This window comes from Odocoileus virginianus, chromosome 3, assembly GCF_023699985.2.
Source record: "Odocoileus virginianus isolate 20LAN1187 ecotype Illinois chromosome 3, Ovbor_1.2, whole genome shotgun sequence".
Taxonomy (NCBI): Eukaryota; Metazoa; Chordata; class Mammalia; order Artiodactyla; family Cervidae; genus Odocoileus; species Odocoileus virginianus.
This window is the reverse complement of record NC_069676.1, coordinates 89,108,404-89,124,315: the sequence shown is the minus strand read 5'-3', so window position 1 is coordinate 89,124,315 and position 15,912 is coordinate 89,108,404. Positions and strand designations below refer to the sequence as shown.

The 15,912-nt window shown below is 36.8% G+C and overlaps 1 protein-coding gene across 5 annotated transcripts in view; it reads left to right on the top strand.

Moving 5' to 3' along the window:
• Positions 1-15,912, top strand: part of SKIC3 (SKI3 subunit of superkiller complex) — a 100,394-nt gene that overhangs the window by 17,768 nt on the left and 66,714 nt on the right. For all 5 annotated transcript variants that reach the window (XM_070465835.1, XM_070465831.1, XM_070465834.1 and 2 more), the window contains 9 exons: positions 1,830-1,928; positions 2,038-2,146; positions 9,446-9,586; positions 10,533-10,634; positions 11,599-11,738; positions 13,696-13,782; positions 13,866-13,969; positions 14,731-14,857; positions 15,484-15,663. In XM_070465835.1, the coding sequence (XP_070321936.1) occupies positions 1,830-1,928; positions 2,038-2,146; positions 9,446-9,586; positions 10,533-10,634; positions 11,599-11,738; positions 13,696-13,782; positions 13,866-13,969; positions 14,731-14,857; positions 15,484-15,663 (1,089 nt within the window). The remainder of the gene's footprint in view (positions 1-1,829; positions 1,929-2,037; positions 2,147-9,445; positions 9,587-10,532; positions 10,635-11,598; positions 11,739-13,695; positions 13,783-13,865; positions 13,970-14,730; positions 14,858-15,483; positions 15,664-15,912) is intronic.

The following is a 15,912-nucleotide window of genomic DNA, read 5'->3' as shown; positions in this document are numbered from 1 at the left end:
TATTATAGTAAATAAGCACTCAATGTATACTTGTTAAATTGAATAGAATTTTAAAATGTTAACAATTATAGATTCTACATAAGATTGGAAGCCCATTTCTTTGTATGTTTCTTCTTTTGTTCACTCATTTGTTCCTTTAAATCAGAAAGTATTTATGGGGAAACTACTACTTTATGTCAGGCAGTGTCCTAAGTGCTAGCAATGAAAATATGAGAATAAGATTTTTCATTCATTTGTATATTGGAGAGTAATCCTTTGTCAGTTGTTGTTTCATTTGCTATTATTTTCTCCAATTCTGAGGGTTGTCTTTTCACCTTGTTTATAGTTTGCTTTGCTGTGCAAAAGCTTTTAAGTTTAATTAAGTCCCATTTGTTTATTTTTGTTTTATTTCCATTACTCTAGGAGTTGGGTCATAAAGTATTTTGCTGTGATTTATGTCAGAGAGTCTTCTGCCTATGCTTTCCTCTGAGAGTTTATAGTTTCTGGTCTTACATTAAGGTCTTTAATCCCTTTTGAGTTTATTTTTGTATATGGTGTAGGGAGTACTCTAATTTCATTATTTTGTGCATAGCTGTCCAGATTTCCCAGCACCACTTGTTGAAGGGACTATCTTATCTCCACTGTATATATTGATTTATTGGTGTATAGATTCACTTGTAGAAAGAAATTGAATGGTGACAAAATTAGGTGATTTATTGATTTCTCTTAAACCATGTCTTCATATTTGACTTCATTATTTCTTTAAAATAGTGTAGGTTACCAGAGTATCAGAGACATGCTGAAGTAAGTAAAATTTAAAAAAAAAATCCATATTGTACTCTTCCGTGAAAGAGAACTAATTATACTTATCATTTTAAGAATTTCTAACTGTTAAAAATGAGATAAAAGTATTGGGCGGGGGGACAGTTATTTTCACCCTGAATGCTAGTGATACTCTGCTTTATTTGTGTTCAGAAAAAATATTTGTCATGTATTTTACATGTGTATTAATTTCTTCACTGTGTTTTTGAACTTGTGTGTGCTAGACTTTTTTAGGCTTTTTATTCTTTATTTAAGATCATTAACTTTATCAGAGCAGTAACATTTTACTTATTTATATAGACTTTATATCATGCTTTACAAAGAGAATTTGAGATGGTGAACTGTATTGTGAATTTTCATTATACAGTCATGGAAATTCATTTTGAAAAATGTAGAACTTATGTAACCAAATGAATGATACTCTTTAAAAGTGCTTGCCTTGGATTCAGGTATTGCTGTTTTTGCTGAGGAAACATTTAGAAGGCTTCTTTTGGAATTTTCTTCAAAGTCAGTGAATAATACTGTATAAAAGAAGTGATCTCATTATAGTTCAGTTGTGTCTCTGATTTTCTTTTACCAAAAGTATGACTTCATAAAAATTGTTTTTTGAGATTCAAAATTTGCTATTATGAAGATGTTCCAAAGACTGTACTGGTAATTTCAGAAGAGTTGTCTTAAAAGTGATCTGAGCAGTAGAAGCTACGCTGACATATGAAACTATACCTCTCAGCTACTTAGTAGAGAGCGGCAGGCATTTATGAGAATGTTTCATTAATGCTGTTAAGCAATTTATAATTGCCCATTACTAGTTCAATGCAGTCTGCTGGCCAGTTGGAGTTGGAATGTATTCCAGGCTTAATTATACATTTTTTCCCCTCATCAAAATTGTCAGGGCCAGACAATAAACATATTTGCAGTTACTAGGTGAGGGTGTCCTTTGTATAAGTGAGTCTTCTGTGTTCAACTGTTTGTTACATTTGTCACTTAAGTAAACTACAGATGATAGCCTTTTTGTTTCTTTGTTTCAGCTTTTAACTGCTTTTGAGAATGCACTGGGCTTATCAGATAAGATTCCTAGTGAAGATCACCAAGTGCTTTATAAACATTTCATTCAGTGTTTATCCAAAGTAAGTTGATTTTTAAAATCTCTGACATGACTTTTCTATTCTAATTAGGAAAGTACTCATAAATATATTTTGCTGCTACTCAGTTTACTTTACTTTTTTTATTTTCAAGTTTCCCAATGAGACTGCTAGGTTGAAGAAAGCCTGTGAAGGAATGATAAACGTCTATCCCACTGTACAGTATCCATTAGAAGTGCTTTGTTTACATTTAATTGAATCAGGTAATTTCTTCTTTATTATATTGTGTCACCTAGAGATGTGAGAGTAATGTTGCTGTCAATCAAAAATTGCTTTGTTGTCTGTCATGTGTAAAGTATTGTTTCAGTATTTCTGGACATGAGAGGAAGTGTAATACATAGTCTTTATGTACATGAAAAGGCTAAGAAATACAGGAAAGTACAGTGACACAGGGAATTGTGAGCCACTAAGTTCATTGTTGATTAGTAAGGTCTTTTGGGAGGTGAGAATTGGAGAAGGTCTTGAATTTTCCGTAGAAATTAGACGGACAGGAGGAGGTGAAATATACTCCCCATGGCATGAGCAGAGGTATGGAGCTAGGTGCAGTTTGGCGGAAGCGTAGTTTTATTTGCTGTGGTAGAAAGACTAACTAAGATCTGTTTTGGTTAAGTAGCTTAGACTATTACACAGGGATAAGAATGTCCTGCAGAAGATTTTGTTAATGAGAAGTATTGCCAGTGTTGATGGTATGTCGTATGTCAGTGTCACACAAGTACATTGTTAAATGTGATAAAGTAATGAAGTTTGTGAATGATCTGCTCTGTCAATAAAACTGAGCAGAATTCAAGTCAGAGAGTGTGTCTTAGTGTGTGCTGCATGCCCTTGCTTTGTTGTGTACTTTATTTGGGGGAAGAGAGAGAGGTGATGACAGCTAGCCTGCTGGGAGTTGCCACAGCTTGAAGCTGTAGATGTCTTGTGCCTGTCATTTTACAGGATGTTGACTATATTGGTATTCACAGTAGCTGCTGTCCTTTTTTGCCAGGGTCTGTGCTGAATGGGTACTTTAAAAATAGAATATCACCCCTGTCCACATCTGTATTCACCTGATACAAATAAAGATCATCAAAGTCAGTCATTGGGATGGAATTAACAGTACCAGCACCAGTGTGGTAGTGATTGGGAGTTAGTGCAGAGCTTCCCTAAGCTAAGTTTTTTCACATTGTTGCTAAATGAGTATACACTTAGGAATGCGTTGTATGTTACTGACCATCACATGTTCCACAATTGAAAAATGGCTGAAAACTACCGCTAAAGGTAATTCGGGAAGATTCCCGTTACAGAAATCTCATTACACCTCTCTTGACTTCCTGCTCTGACTTCCCCTTATGAGTGCCACTTGTACTTTTTCCCCCTTGTGTCTGAGTTGAAGTCCTGAACTCTTACCTTCAGTCTTTGATTTTTTATGGTGAGAAGTAAATGGATCCCCTTTTCCTTACCTTAACTGAGTCCAAGATAGACATGGAAGAGCACTTTCCTCTAGCATGAGAAAAGCAAACATTGTTAAATGTTGTGCATGCTCAGTTGTGGCCGACTCTTTGTGACACCATGGATGGTAGCTCACCAGACTCCTCTGTCCGTGGAATTTTTCAGGTGAGAATACTGGAGTGGGTTGCCATTTCCTCCTCTAGGGGATCTTCCTGACCCAGGGATCGAACCTGCATGTCTTGCATCTCTTCATTGGCAGGCGAATTCTTTACTGCTAGTGCCACCTGGAAAGCACAGAAGTGTTGTAGTGAGTAGCTGTATGAAGTTGAAGTCTTTACCATGGTGTGCAGGATCTGCTGTACAGAAGATAGTCTAGATTGGAGAGAATAAGTGAAGCTAAGAACGAATTAACTAGGAATGAATGAACTGGGAATATGATAGCAACTGAAAGTAACAGGTGAATGAAAAAAATAGAAGAGATTTTTTAGAGGTGAAGGGAGGGAGAAATCAATTATAATTTTCGGCTCTTCTGAAAAGTTGCACTAATATGGAATGATGGTTTGTACAAAAGTAAGTTGATGAGAGGAGGGGTTAACGGGCGTTCAGAGGGGAATGCTCATCAGGGTTTGCCCATGAGAGATCAGTACAAAGGCTAGTTTGAAGGCTTGGACACCATTTGCATGTACATGAAAGGGAATGGAGTGGATGACTTCAGAGGATGCCTGAAGGCAGAAAGGTGTAAACTGCGCCTTGTATAGAAAGGGAGGAAGAAGGGAAAGAAGGACATGGAGGACAGAGAAGTGAAGAGGTCAGAGAGAAAGGTGGGGGACCTCGATAAAAAGCAGCCCAGAAGGCAAGGAAGGCATTTCAGAAGGGAGACCTGTCTTGAGAGATAGAGCAACTAGTTTTATTAAGAGGCCTTTAGTAGGGCTGTCTTTTTTAATCAAAGTGAGTGAATTGAAACTTAGAATACATGATGGGAAAAGAGTAGGAAGAGTGGTGAGCAGGTATAAAGAGAAGCAGTCCAGGGACAGACTGACTTCATTTAAGGGAGGGGAGGAGGAAGTGTGAGAAGGGGATAATAGACTTTTAGAGGAGAAGGGGAATTGCAGTGGTGTCAGCTGGAAGGAGAGTTTCAAGAAGAAAGAGCTAGTTAATGTCGTGGATGTTGCCTTGAGGTCGAGGAGGATGCCTGCTGAGAGACTTTCAGTACAAGAAGCATGCTTAGAGAGTGTGTGTGGTTTTTTGTTTTGTTTTGTTTTCCTCTAATAGGAAGCATAGTTCTAAATCACCCAGTTTCTTCAAATTTTAACTTGAGGCCAGTGTGTTCCCAAGATAAGTGGACTGGTTTTCTTTCTTGTGTAGCCTCTGGTGTCCATCTCTCCAGCCATTTTCCTGCAATTACAATTGTGATTGATAAATTCATGGCTGGAGTTCACCCTTTTGTTTCTGTTGCTGTTCGGCTATTAATGGCTTATGCCATTCCCTCATTCTTGGCGTGCTTATGTGAAGATACTCTGATATTTCTTTTTGAAGACTAATTAAATGCTTTCTCAATAGGCACATATAACCCTCTAATGTCGATTTGTCGAGTAAATATGTCTTCATATCCCCGAAAGCCAAAATTGTAGAAGTAGGATCAACAGGTAGTTTGCATGTAAAGCAATTATCCTTCAATTAAAATGAACTAAAAAACAAACAAATTTAAAAAAAAGTAGTCTGCAGACTTTTGCCTGTAAATTCAATACCTGACAAAGTGTTTTAGTAAAGAGATAGCAAAGGGGTTGTGCTGTTTGATTAGAGAGGGTGTTGGTTTATGTGAAAAAAAAAAAAAAAAAGATTCTCAAAGAGGTTTTGAGGATGGGTAATTTGCAGAATTGAAAGAGAGATCTATACCCTGGCAAAGGGGATGGGTCGGTGGATGTTTACCCACGTGGGACAGCTGCTTGTGCTGCTGGAATGTTGGTTGTGAGGGTCTGCGGACTGGAGCAGTGCAGACTTGCACGCGTTAGGTCCAGGAAGTGCAGCACTATTCTGGGGTGAGAGCTCAATAGTTAAGGCAGGACAGTAGGAAGCTGTGCTTAATGGTTTCTTTCTTTCTTTTTCATATTTTCATTGCTCCTTGAAGCCAAACTTCTGTATATTAAGAACTTTTGAAAATCTGGAAGTCCTCCTAAAGGCTGATCTATCCTCCCCCAGAGTACTTCAGTGCCTGCAGAATTTGCTACTTCACAGCAGTTAATCACTGGGTTCTTTTCCACTGAGGACAAATAGATTCCATTCTCTTTTGTCCTCCTTTGCATGTCGAGGCTTGAAGATGTGTTTTCAAAATGACTCCGTTTATAAAGCTTCACATAACAAGTAGTGAATAGGTTTCACAGGCGTCATCTGATGAAATGTTATTTCATGCTAAATGACCTTTTTTGATTGATTTTGTTTTGCTTTATTGCTGAAATGCGTGAAGATAAGAAAGATTTGGTTCTTCAAACAGAAGAGTTTAAGATTTTGTGTTCTAGAAATATTAGAAAATCCAGGTGGAAATAGAGAAATGAGCACATGCTGTTTTTCTCGCTCCCAGGCTAGGTTATTTTTAAAAAGTTCTATGGCACTGATGGATTCTTTGGGATGTCAGAAATAAAGTAGTTATTAAAAAAAACCTCTTGCCTTTTTTTGTGATAGACTTTAGGAAACAGAATTCTTATAGCTATTACTTAGCACCTGCTCTGAACGTTTTCAGAACATCTTTTATCAGCTCCATGTCTAGCTTGCCCTGTTTATTTTTTTATTTGGCTGTGTGGGGTTTTTGTTGCAATGTAAGGGATCTTTAGTTGTGGCATGTGGGATCTAGTTCCCTGATCAGGGATCGAACCCAGGTCACCTGCACTGGGGGCATGGAGTCCTAACCACTGGACCACTAGGGGAGTCCCTCTTGCTTGCCTTGTTGATAAATAAAGGTAATATTGCCAAACTGTTTTAAAGACACCGAATCTGGAATCTTAGAATCTTTTAAATGTTAAAAAGAGCAGGTAAGTTAAATAAATGATTTTTTATTCAGATTAATGAAGTCTGTCCTCTCTGGTTTTGTCTTCAACATTTGTTTAGGTAGTATTTTCAGTAATAATTAGTATGGAGAAGTGGATTGAGAGTTGAAGCTGAAATATTCCTTGTCTCTTTACATAGGATCACTAGTGTTGTTATTACTGTTGATGGTTTTTGTGAACACTGTAGAGAAGTCCTCTAAGTGCCACTTGATCACATGTAGAAAGTATGTTCTTAAGGGCTTGACATGAATATAGTTTCCTCAAATCTCATTTTGTTTCTGTAATTGTGCTCCCAGATGTTAACAAAGGGAATACGTTAGAAAAATTTACCTTGTTTTAAAGGTTTTCATGTTGTTCCTGGACCTTTTGGAAACTGTTTTCATCTGCTAGTCACACTTGGCTCATGTGTGTGCAGTTTTTTGGGTTTTTTTTGCCCCCTGAGCCCTATTTTATTTTATTATTTTACTTTTTATTTATTTATTTATTTATTTTTCCATTTATTTTTATTAGTTGGAGGCTAATTACTTTACATCATTGCAGTGGTTTTTGTCACACATTGAAATGAATTAGCCATGGATTTACATATATTCCCCATCCCGGTCCCCCCTCCCACCTGCAGTTTTTAATTTACCCTAAATGTGGATGATCGTTGGAAGGATGCCTGACTGGCTTGTCTTTTCATCCTAGGTGTGTTTTCTGTAATCAGGGCAGTTTTAATAGCCAGGATAGCCTGTCACGAATTGTGTTCTTATGGAGTAAGAGAGTTTTGACTCAGTTGAGTAGAAATTGAAGATAAAATTTTAGTAGCCAGTTTCTTTTCTTTTTTAGAATGGTGACTGTTTTTAATTTTCCATAGTAATTCTCAGCCATTTACCTATTCATAGACTCAGCGTTCTGGGGCATCTGTAACAGTGTTAATTTTTTGAGAGGTTTCTATTTTAGCTGTGCTGGGTTTTCGCTGCCGTGTGGGCTCGTCTCTGGTTGCAGCGGGTGGGGACCGCTTGGCGGCCGCGGTGTGAGGGCCTCTCGTGGTGGCAGGCATCTCCTGTTGCGGAGCATGGGCCCCAGGACACCTGGCTGCAGCAGCTGTGGCTTGTGGGCTTAGAGGTTGCGTCTCCCGGGCTCTAGAGGCTCAGTAGTTGGGACTCTTGGGCCCTGTTGCTCCGCGGCACGGGGGATCTTCCAGCCTGAGGACTGAACTCCTCTCTCCAGCACCGGCAGGTGGAGTCCTCACCGCTGAGCCCCTAGTAAAGCCCCATAATGGTATTTTAGAAAGATCATTACAGTGTTCAATGAGTGTCTGCCATGTGCAAGATACTATACTCGTCCCTATCTTTCAGAAATGACTGTTTAGCTACAGAGACAGCAAAGGCAGGGTACACCTGTCATAAAGCTAATAATACAGTTGACATATGGTACTGGCAAATACTGTATACTGGTGGTTCTTAAAGTATGATCTTCGGACCAGGAGTATCAGTATCACCTGAGATCTTGTTTGAAATGCAGATTCTCAGATTGAATAGCAGACCTACTGAATCAGAAACTTTGAGAGTGGAGCTCAGCATTTTTGGTTTTAAAAAGTCCTCCTGGTTCTTCTGATATCTAGTTTAGACAATACCAGTGGATAAAATAGAGGGGGGACCCCAGTGGTTTGCTTTTGGAGGATGTAGGGTTTGTGAAACTAGGCATGTCTATTCTTGGAATTCATATTTATAGAAGTGATAGAACATGTTGACAGAAGGGGAATTCTTGTCTAGAAGCAGGCTTCTTTTTTCTGACTTATTAACCGAAGTAATATTTCTTCCAGTTGATTCTCACATTTCACCAAACAACATTGAAGTTTTAATTCTTTAGCCATTATGAATTCTGTGAATCTTTGGTGCTAACGTGGACTTCTAAGTTAATATGTAAAATATTATTTAGGGATTATGCATTGTTGTATGTTTGCTTTTAAAAATTTTGTGTAAATATGTAAGCTAAATGGTATCATGCAAAGAATTCACCTTTAATATCTGTTGCTGAAACAGTGGTTCCATATGGGGTTTGTGACTGTCTGTTTTACATAGATACATAAGCATCAGGTCTTTTTTCAGTTAAGCTGTTTTTATGTATTCCCTTGTTTATTGCTTCAAGTTGTAAATTACTGCCTAAATTACTTTTTAAGAATTTTCTTATGTGATTAAACAATTTATTAAAGTGGTGAATGGTATTCACAATTTATTCTCAAAACAGAAGCCATCTTTTCCACCTGTTTTTCTGCTTTTCTGGGAACCGGAATCTTGAGATTGATTGTGATTGGAGAAAATGGAAATATGACAGAACCTGCAATGTTTTCTAAGCAAATTTTTTTACCAAAATAAATTCAAAATGCAGACATTGAATGATTACTACGTAAGCTTAACTGTTAACTTACATATGAAAAGGAAGTTTTGAAAGAATGCAAAAATGTAGTGTTGAACTTGTAAGCCTGAGAAGAATGTGACTCAGTCTTTGTACTGGGTACCGTGTGCTGGACGAGCTTGCTGCATCTGACACCTTGGGCGTCATGTCTGTGGCAGCACATTGTCCAGGGAGAAATTAGTGAAGATTCTGTCCTTTGACAAGAATTCCTTCATCTAATAACCAAAATTGTTACTGCTGAATAGAAAAGGGAGACCTGGTGGCAGGTGGCTGAGTCTTAGCATTATGACAAGTGGTGGCTGAGTCTTAGCATTATGACAAGTAGCCGTAGGTTTCTTGTTTGAAACCCTTGAGTATGACAGCAGGTTTGGTTTACTGATACTGCTGTGAATAAAGTGGTTTCTACGTCTGATATTTAAGAAGAAGAAGGAACATGATTTTTTAAAAATGAAATGTTAATATTTTCTAGACTTGTTGATCTATTTAAGTTTTGAATTCCTGGAATCAGAATGTGGAGATGTATGTAGAAGCCAGCTTTTGAGATTTAAGGTTTCAAAAACTTAAAAAGATTTATGGTGCGTAGGTTTTGGCACATATTGGTATATGTATGCTAATAACTTATTCTTTTAATTCCAGGAAGTCTTACTGACGAGGGAGAACAGTATTGTTGTAGACTAGTGGAAATGGATCCCCAAAGTGGTGCAGGTCTCATTGGTTTAGGCATTAAAGCATTACAAGACAAAAAGTACGAAGATGCTGTTAGGTACTTAACAGAAGGTAAGTGTATGGTGTGCAGCGTATAACATGAGGTATAGGTGTTAGTCAGCAGTTATTTATCTTTGGGCCTTTCTTTAAGGAATATATATATTTAGGATAGAAGCAAAAAAAAATGTACATACATATTCTGGATTCTGCTTAAGTTTGAATTCCAACTCTGCCATTCACAAATTTTAAGACCTTAGGAAAGTCCATTAAGCTCTTTGTGTCTTATTGTTTTTATCTGTAAAATAAACATAATATCTCCATCCTTCAGTTCAGTGCAGTTCATTCGCTCAGTCGACTCTTTGTAACCCCATGAATTGCAGCATGCCAGGCCTCCCTGTCCATCACCAACTCCCAGAGTTTATTCAAACTCATGTCCATCGAGTCGGTGATGCCATTAGGAGGCTTTAATTTAGTCTTACTCAGTATGATGTTTCTGGATGAACTTTCATTCAAATTGAGATCTGAGTGACAAATGGAAAACCTGGCAGTAGGAAGGGTGTTTTAGGCCAAGAGTTGAAATAGCCTGAGGTGAGAGAAGAGCTGGTATTCCTGGAACTCCTGGTCATTCAGTGAGATTTGAAAATGAAGTATGAAAACAACAATTGAGGCTGGAAAGGGGCCTCGCAAACCTCATTAAGGAGTTTGTGTGTTATCCAACTGGGAACCAGTGGAAGTTCTTAAGTATAGGGATTTCATAATCCCATATGTATTTTTAGAAATATTCTGGCTGCAGTGTAGGGAATGAATTTGAGTAGAGGGCAAGCACTTGCCCTGATCTGGGATGGATAATGGAGATCCTAACTGAAGTGATGGGCATGGAATCAGTGTGACTTTGTGACTGGTTAGATATGGGTGACAAGGGAGAGGGGAGGAGACTGATTTGGGGAGTGGGTGGTGGGGTTCTTCACCTCTGTAGTAATGGAAACCTTGGGCTTTGTGATTGCTGTTATCTTCCTAGGGATAAAGGAAAGCCCCCTCTGCACAGCTGGATGGTATCATCTGGCAGAAGCCCAAGTCAGAGTGCATAAACCTAAGGAAGCTGTTCTTTCATGCAATCAAGGTATTCCTGACATCTTTAAGGGTGGCCAACCCTGCTGCTTCTCATCTTAAAGAACGATGGTGGTGCTTTATTTTGTATTCTAAGTTGACAGTTAATTTAAATTTAAATTTTATTGGGGAGGTCAAAAAAAGCCCATCGAGTCTGTATGCATGTCTACTATTATATTTATTTTTACACTGACAGTATTTTTCCAAGGTTACTTGGAATTTTGATAAAGTCAGTTTAGGCTTGTGTGGTGATGCTGTCTCTTTGCAATAGGGACTTTTCTGGTGTGTCCTACAACTTTCACTCCAGGGTAGATTCTTGATTCCTCTCATGCAGATAATAGACAAGGACAGAGGTATCTTAGAGCTTATTTGAATATGTTCACATGGGTCAGGTGTGGGTGTCAGAAATCAGTGAAGCGATTTACTGCTCTTGACCTAGTTGATGACCTTGCTTGTGCAGCTAAGAAATAATTTACCATGGTTCATCCTAATTCAGCTTCTTTACCCTTCCCTTATCTTTAATGGGCTATTTTTGTGATAGATGCTTTGGCTAAGGGTTAACCTCTGTTATGTAGCAGTTATAGACAGCCATTGTTGTGTTTCAGGATGTTCAGTTTTATTATATGTTTTGTGGAGATACAGGTTTTAAATTTTGATCTGTTCGAATCAGCCATGGATTTACATGTATTCCCCATCCCAGTCCCCCCTCCCACCTCCCTCTCCACCCGATCCCTCTGGGTCTTCCCAGTGCACCAGGCCCGAGCACTTGTCTCATGTCCCCAACCTGAGCTGGTTTTAAATTCAGGTATTTTCATAAAGAGTTCAGGGAAGAATTTATATTTAGCTTTGAATTGTTCTTCATGTATATATTTCAACATTTTATTCTTACTATATCTGTAATCTGTTATGTTACCCTTAAAAAGAAAAAAAAATGAAGTGGTTCGGTTGTCGTCATTCAGATGTCCTTCCTTTGTCAGCTCTGAAGAGTATAGATAACCTCGATGTATCTGGTGGCGGGCTGCGTCAGAAGAATCGTTGTCTTCGTTTGAAAGCAGAGGCTTTGATTAAACTCTCAGATTATGAATCTTCAGAGGAAGCAATTCGTACTCTTGATCAGGTAGTCTTATCATCCAATTCTCCCTTTGTTATTAACATTTAGTTTCTGGTCAACCAGGCATCAACCATTCTCTCCTTGCCACAAATAGTTACTTAGAAAAATTTTGTGTTAGAGGTATGAATTCACTAAATCTCCAGTTCTGTAAGTTATTTACATGCTTGGAAACGCCTCAAGTTATGTGTTTGCTTTTTGGTTAAGTGCTTACAATGTTTTTCATATGGTGCAGCTTCTTTCTCATTCTTGCTCTTATTCTCCTTTTCACTTTTTGCCCTCTGGGGTTATCACTATTTGATTATTATTAGTTTGAAATTCTAAATTTTGCCCTTCAGATAATATTTCATAGATTATTGACAAGAATTATTAAAGACACTCACTAGTAGCTTCATGGTGCCTTTAAAGATATTTTTGAGATAAAGGATGTTTTTTTGTAAAATTGAAATTATATCACTCAGTATATTGCAGAGTTTTGAATTTTTATTTAAAAAGTCCTTGTTTTGTATAGTTAAAGGGCTTTGCATTTCATAGTATTTCTTTAACATCAAACAGCTGTCAGAATCCTTTAAGACGTAGTATCTTATTTTCTTGTTTTCTACTTGTCTTCTTGTCTTCCATCAACAGTGTGTTTTGTGTGAATGCTTTGGAAAGGTCTTTCCATAGTGTTTTGTTGTTTTTTTTTTTCACAATAAAGAAAAAACGAGTTTCTGGAAGAACTGGTAGAATCCAAGTCTGAGACAGAAAATGAACAAGAAGAGCCCAGAACATCTTATAATGCAGGAAATCAAAGAAACTATAAAAGGCTGTTAGATTTATCTCAGAAGGGTTCAGGAGCTAGCATGAACTGATTTTTGCTGACTAAAGAGGGGATGCTTTGGGAACTAGTAACTGCAGTAGATTAAAAGACATCATTTATATTTAAATCTTTATGTTAATGTTGATACCAAAAAAAATCAATGAAACATCCTCAATAAAGTGAATCTTTGAAGGATGCTAAGGAACCAGTTAAAAAGAAAAAAGTACCCTTTGTGTCCCTTATGAAATGTTCTCAGAATAATCAAAGAGATAATGAGAGGAGGAAAATCTTCTCTTTGTTGAATTAAGCCATTGAGTAAGGAAAGAAGGAATGATAGAATCGGAAAATCACTATTTTGCAGTCTGAAATGGATTAAAACATCATGAGAAAAAAGACAACTAGACATAATCAGGCACAGGTACACAATGAAGTATCCTTGCCAGAGCATCAAACCTAATCAGATCAAACTTTTAGATCTGCTGGTTTATAGAAGATACAGGGGATCAGGTAACACGTCAATACCATGAGAATACATTCATCAAATGCCATACTCTGAGAAACAATGACAGTGGCCTGTATTTTCAATAGTAAGGGAGAAAAAAAGAGATGGAAGAGAACTCTGTAAATTAGAAGAGACTTAGACATATCAACCAGTTGAAATGTATGCACCTTATTTAAATTTGATTAAAACAAATTGTTTAAATATTTTATGAGACAAGTGATAAATTTGAACACTGGCTAATTATTTGATGTTAAGGATGTATTGTTGGCTTTGCATACATGTTTATGATGGTAATATGTTATTAAAAATAAACTTACTTATTAGATATAGATACTGAAGTATCAGGTGAAAATTTATAATTTGGGGGTAATCTAAGCAGGAGTTTGATAAAATGGGTAGACATACAGATGGTAAAGGATTGACTTTGAGTTAATAATTTTGAAACTGAATGATAAGTAGGTATGGGTTTATTATGCTATTCTCTAATTTTCTGATATATTTGAAATTTTCTTTAATGAAAAGATTACAAAGAATGAAAGTGTTAATAGTGATAGAAATCAGGACCTCTATCCGAGTCTTTATACTTTGGTCATTCTTTAGTTAAAGCAAACTCTGCTGCATTGTGTTGTGGGAGATTTACAGCAGTTCTTTAAATTATTTTCTAGGTTTCTGATGCAAATAATATCCCAGGACTTTTGGTTCTCAAAGGCTTGGCCTATCTGAACAAGGGCTCATTAGATGAAGCTTCAAAGGTTGGTGTTTTCATTTGAGCTGAGTTTTTAAGTTAAAAATTATTTTTGTCTGGATATGGAATTGATAGATGTATACTTTATAGATTATGGAAGACCTTCTGTCTTCTTACCCTGACCTCACTGAAGCTCATGCCCTGGAGGCTTTGATTCATTTTACCAAAAAGGACTATCTACAAGCAGAAAAATGGTGAGGATATATTTAGATTGCTTATAAATCTAGACATGTCTTAATTTATTATTTCTTGAAAATTCGAGCTGAAGGAGTTTGATAAAGATTTTCATTGTTGTTTTTGTTGTTGCTAAGCTGTGTCCACCTCTGTCACCCGTGGACTGTTGGCTCCTCTTTTCTCCACTGTCTCCTGGAGTTTGCTCAAATTCATGTCCAGATAAAGATCTAGTTTTGCATAAATTTGATTTTTGTAAGCTTTACTATTTTAAAAAATTTATTTTTTTTAATATAGCACAGTAACTATGGAAAATTTCATGGTGGATTTTTGAAATCTTATTAGCTAATCATAATGTTCAATAAATATGTGTAACAGTTTTGTTTTAAGTTCTTCTTTAAATCTTTTTTTTTCTTTTTCTTCATGATCTAAATCCTAAATCCCAGTATTAATTGCTTAGTCATGTCTGACTCATTGTGACCCCATGGACTGTAGCCCGCCAGGCTCCTCTGTCCATTGAATTTTCCAGGCAAGAATACTGGAGTGGGTAGCCATTCTCTTCTCCAGAGGATCTTCTGGACCCAGGGATCAAACCTGGATCTCTTGCACTGCAGGCAGATTCTTTACCGACTGAGCCACCAAGGAAGCCACAGCTTGTTTCAAATTTGGCATCCTTGAATCACTCAAACTTTCAGTGTTCCAGTTAGGGGTCTCCTAATTTTTTAAATTATCTACCTACCTACCTCCCTATCTAAATATTCCATCCTTCCCTTTTGTGACTTAGTTTTCAGCGAGCTCTTGAGAAAGATGCTGAAGTTGCTGAATATCATTACCAACTTGGGTTAACATATTGGTCCATGGGTGAAGAAACAAGAAAAGATAAAACAAAGGCTCTTACCCACTTTTTAAAGGTAGCACATTCTATTATTTAGTTCTTAGTTGAAATGGATTCATTATAAAATCATGAATATTGATAATCAAATAAGTTAGCTCCTTAAGATTGGTCTTTACTGAATTGTTTGTTTTGGGTTCCATCTCTCACACCTAAGGTTTTGTGAGAACATTGTATGGGTTTTCAAGGAGAAAATTAAACCATTAAAACGTAAAAGTTACTTATTTAAGAAACATGTTATAGAAAATGAAACATAATTACCTTTGGAAAACAGTATCACTTTTAGGTAATTCTAGTCTACTTTTATCAGCTTATGAGTCTTACATACTGCTCCATATTTAACTTATATTTTAGGTGTGTAACGTTTACAAGTTTTGCATCCCTGTCTTGATTCATATAGTCAAATTGATGAGATAGTAACTCAATTTCACATTTTTTAAAGCAAAGAAATAAGTATTTTAATGCTTGTTTTCTATAAGTAGTGATGGCTAGCTTTCATGTCTCCTTTTAATCTTATGTTAAAGGATGTTTTGGCATATTGTATATTTAATTTTTTGCTTTAATCTGTGTATTTGTGTGTGTGTTTAAAGGGACCCATCCAAACAAACTTCAATATTCTATAATTATCAATTTTTTTTCCCAAAGGCTGCCAAACTGGATACATACATGGGCAAAGTTTTCTGCTATTTAGGTCATTATTACAAAGATGTAGTGGGTGATAAAAATAGGGCCCGTGGATGTTATAGGAAAGCTTTTGAATTAGATGACACCGATGCTGAATCTGGAGCTGCAGCAGTTGACTTAAGTGTTGAGCTTGAAGAGATGGTATGTCTTATAATTTAAACACTTTTGTCTTTTATTTTATTCTGAGTATAGAAGTAGAAATATTTTTATATGTGTATTTGAAAGTTATTTTTTATTTTTAGATGCTATAGAAGTCTTTGTGCCACTGCTTATAAATTGAGTAAATTTTTATTGGCAGATACTGAGTTGCTTAATGTTGAAAGTGTGGTTTCAGTATATACCAGTTTAAGTTTAAAAAATCAGAAGTGGTAAATGAAAATGTATCTGTTT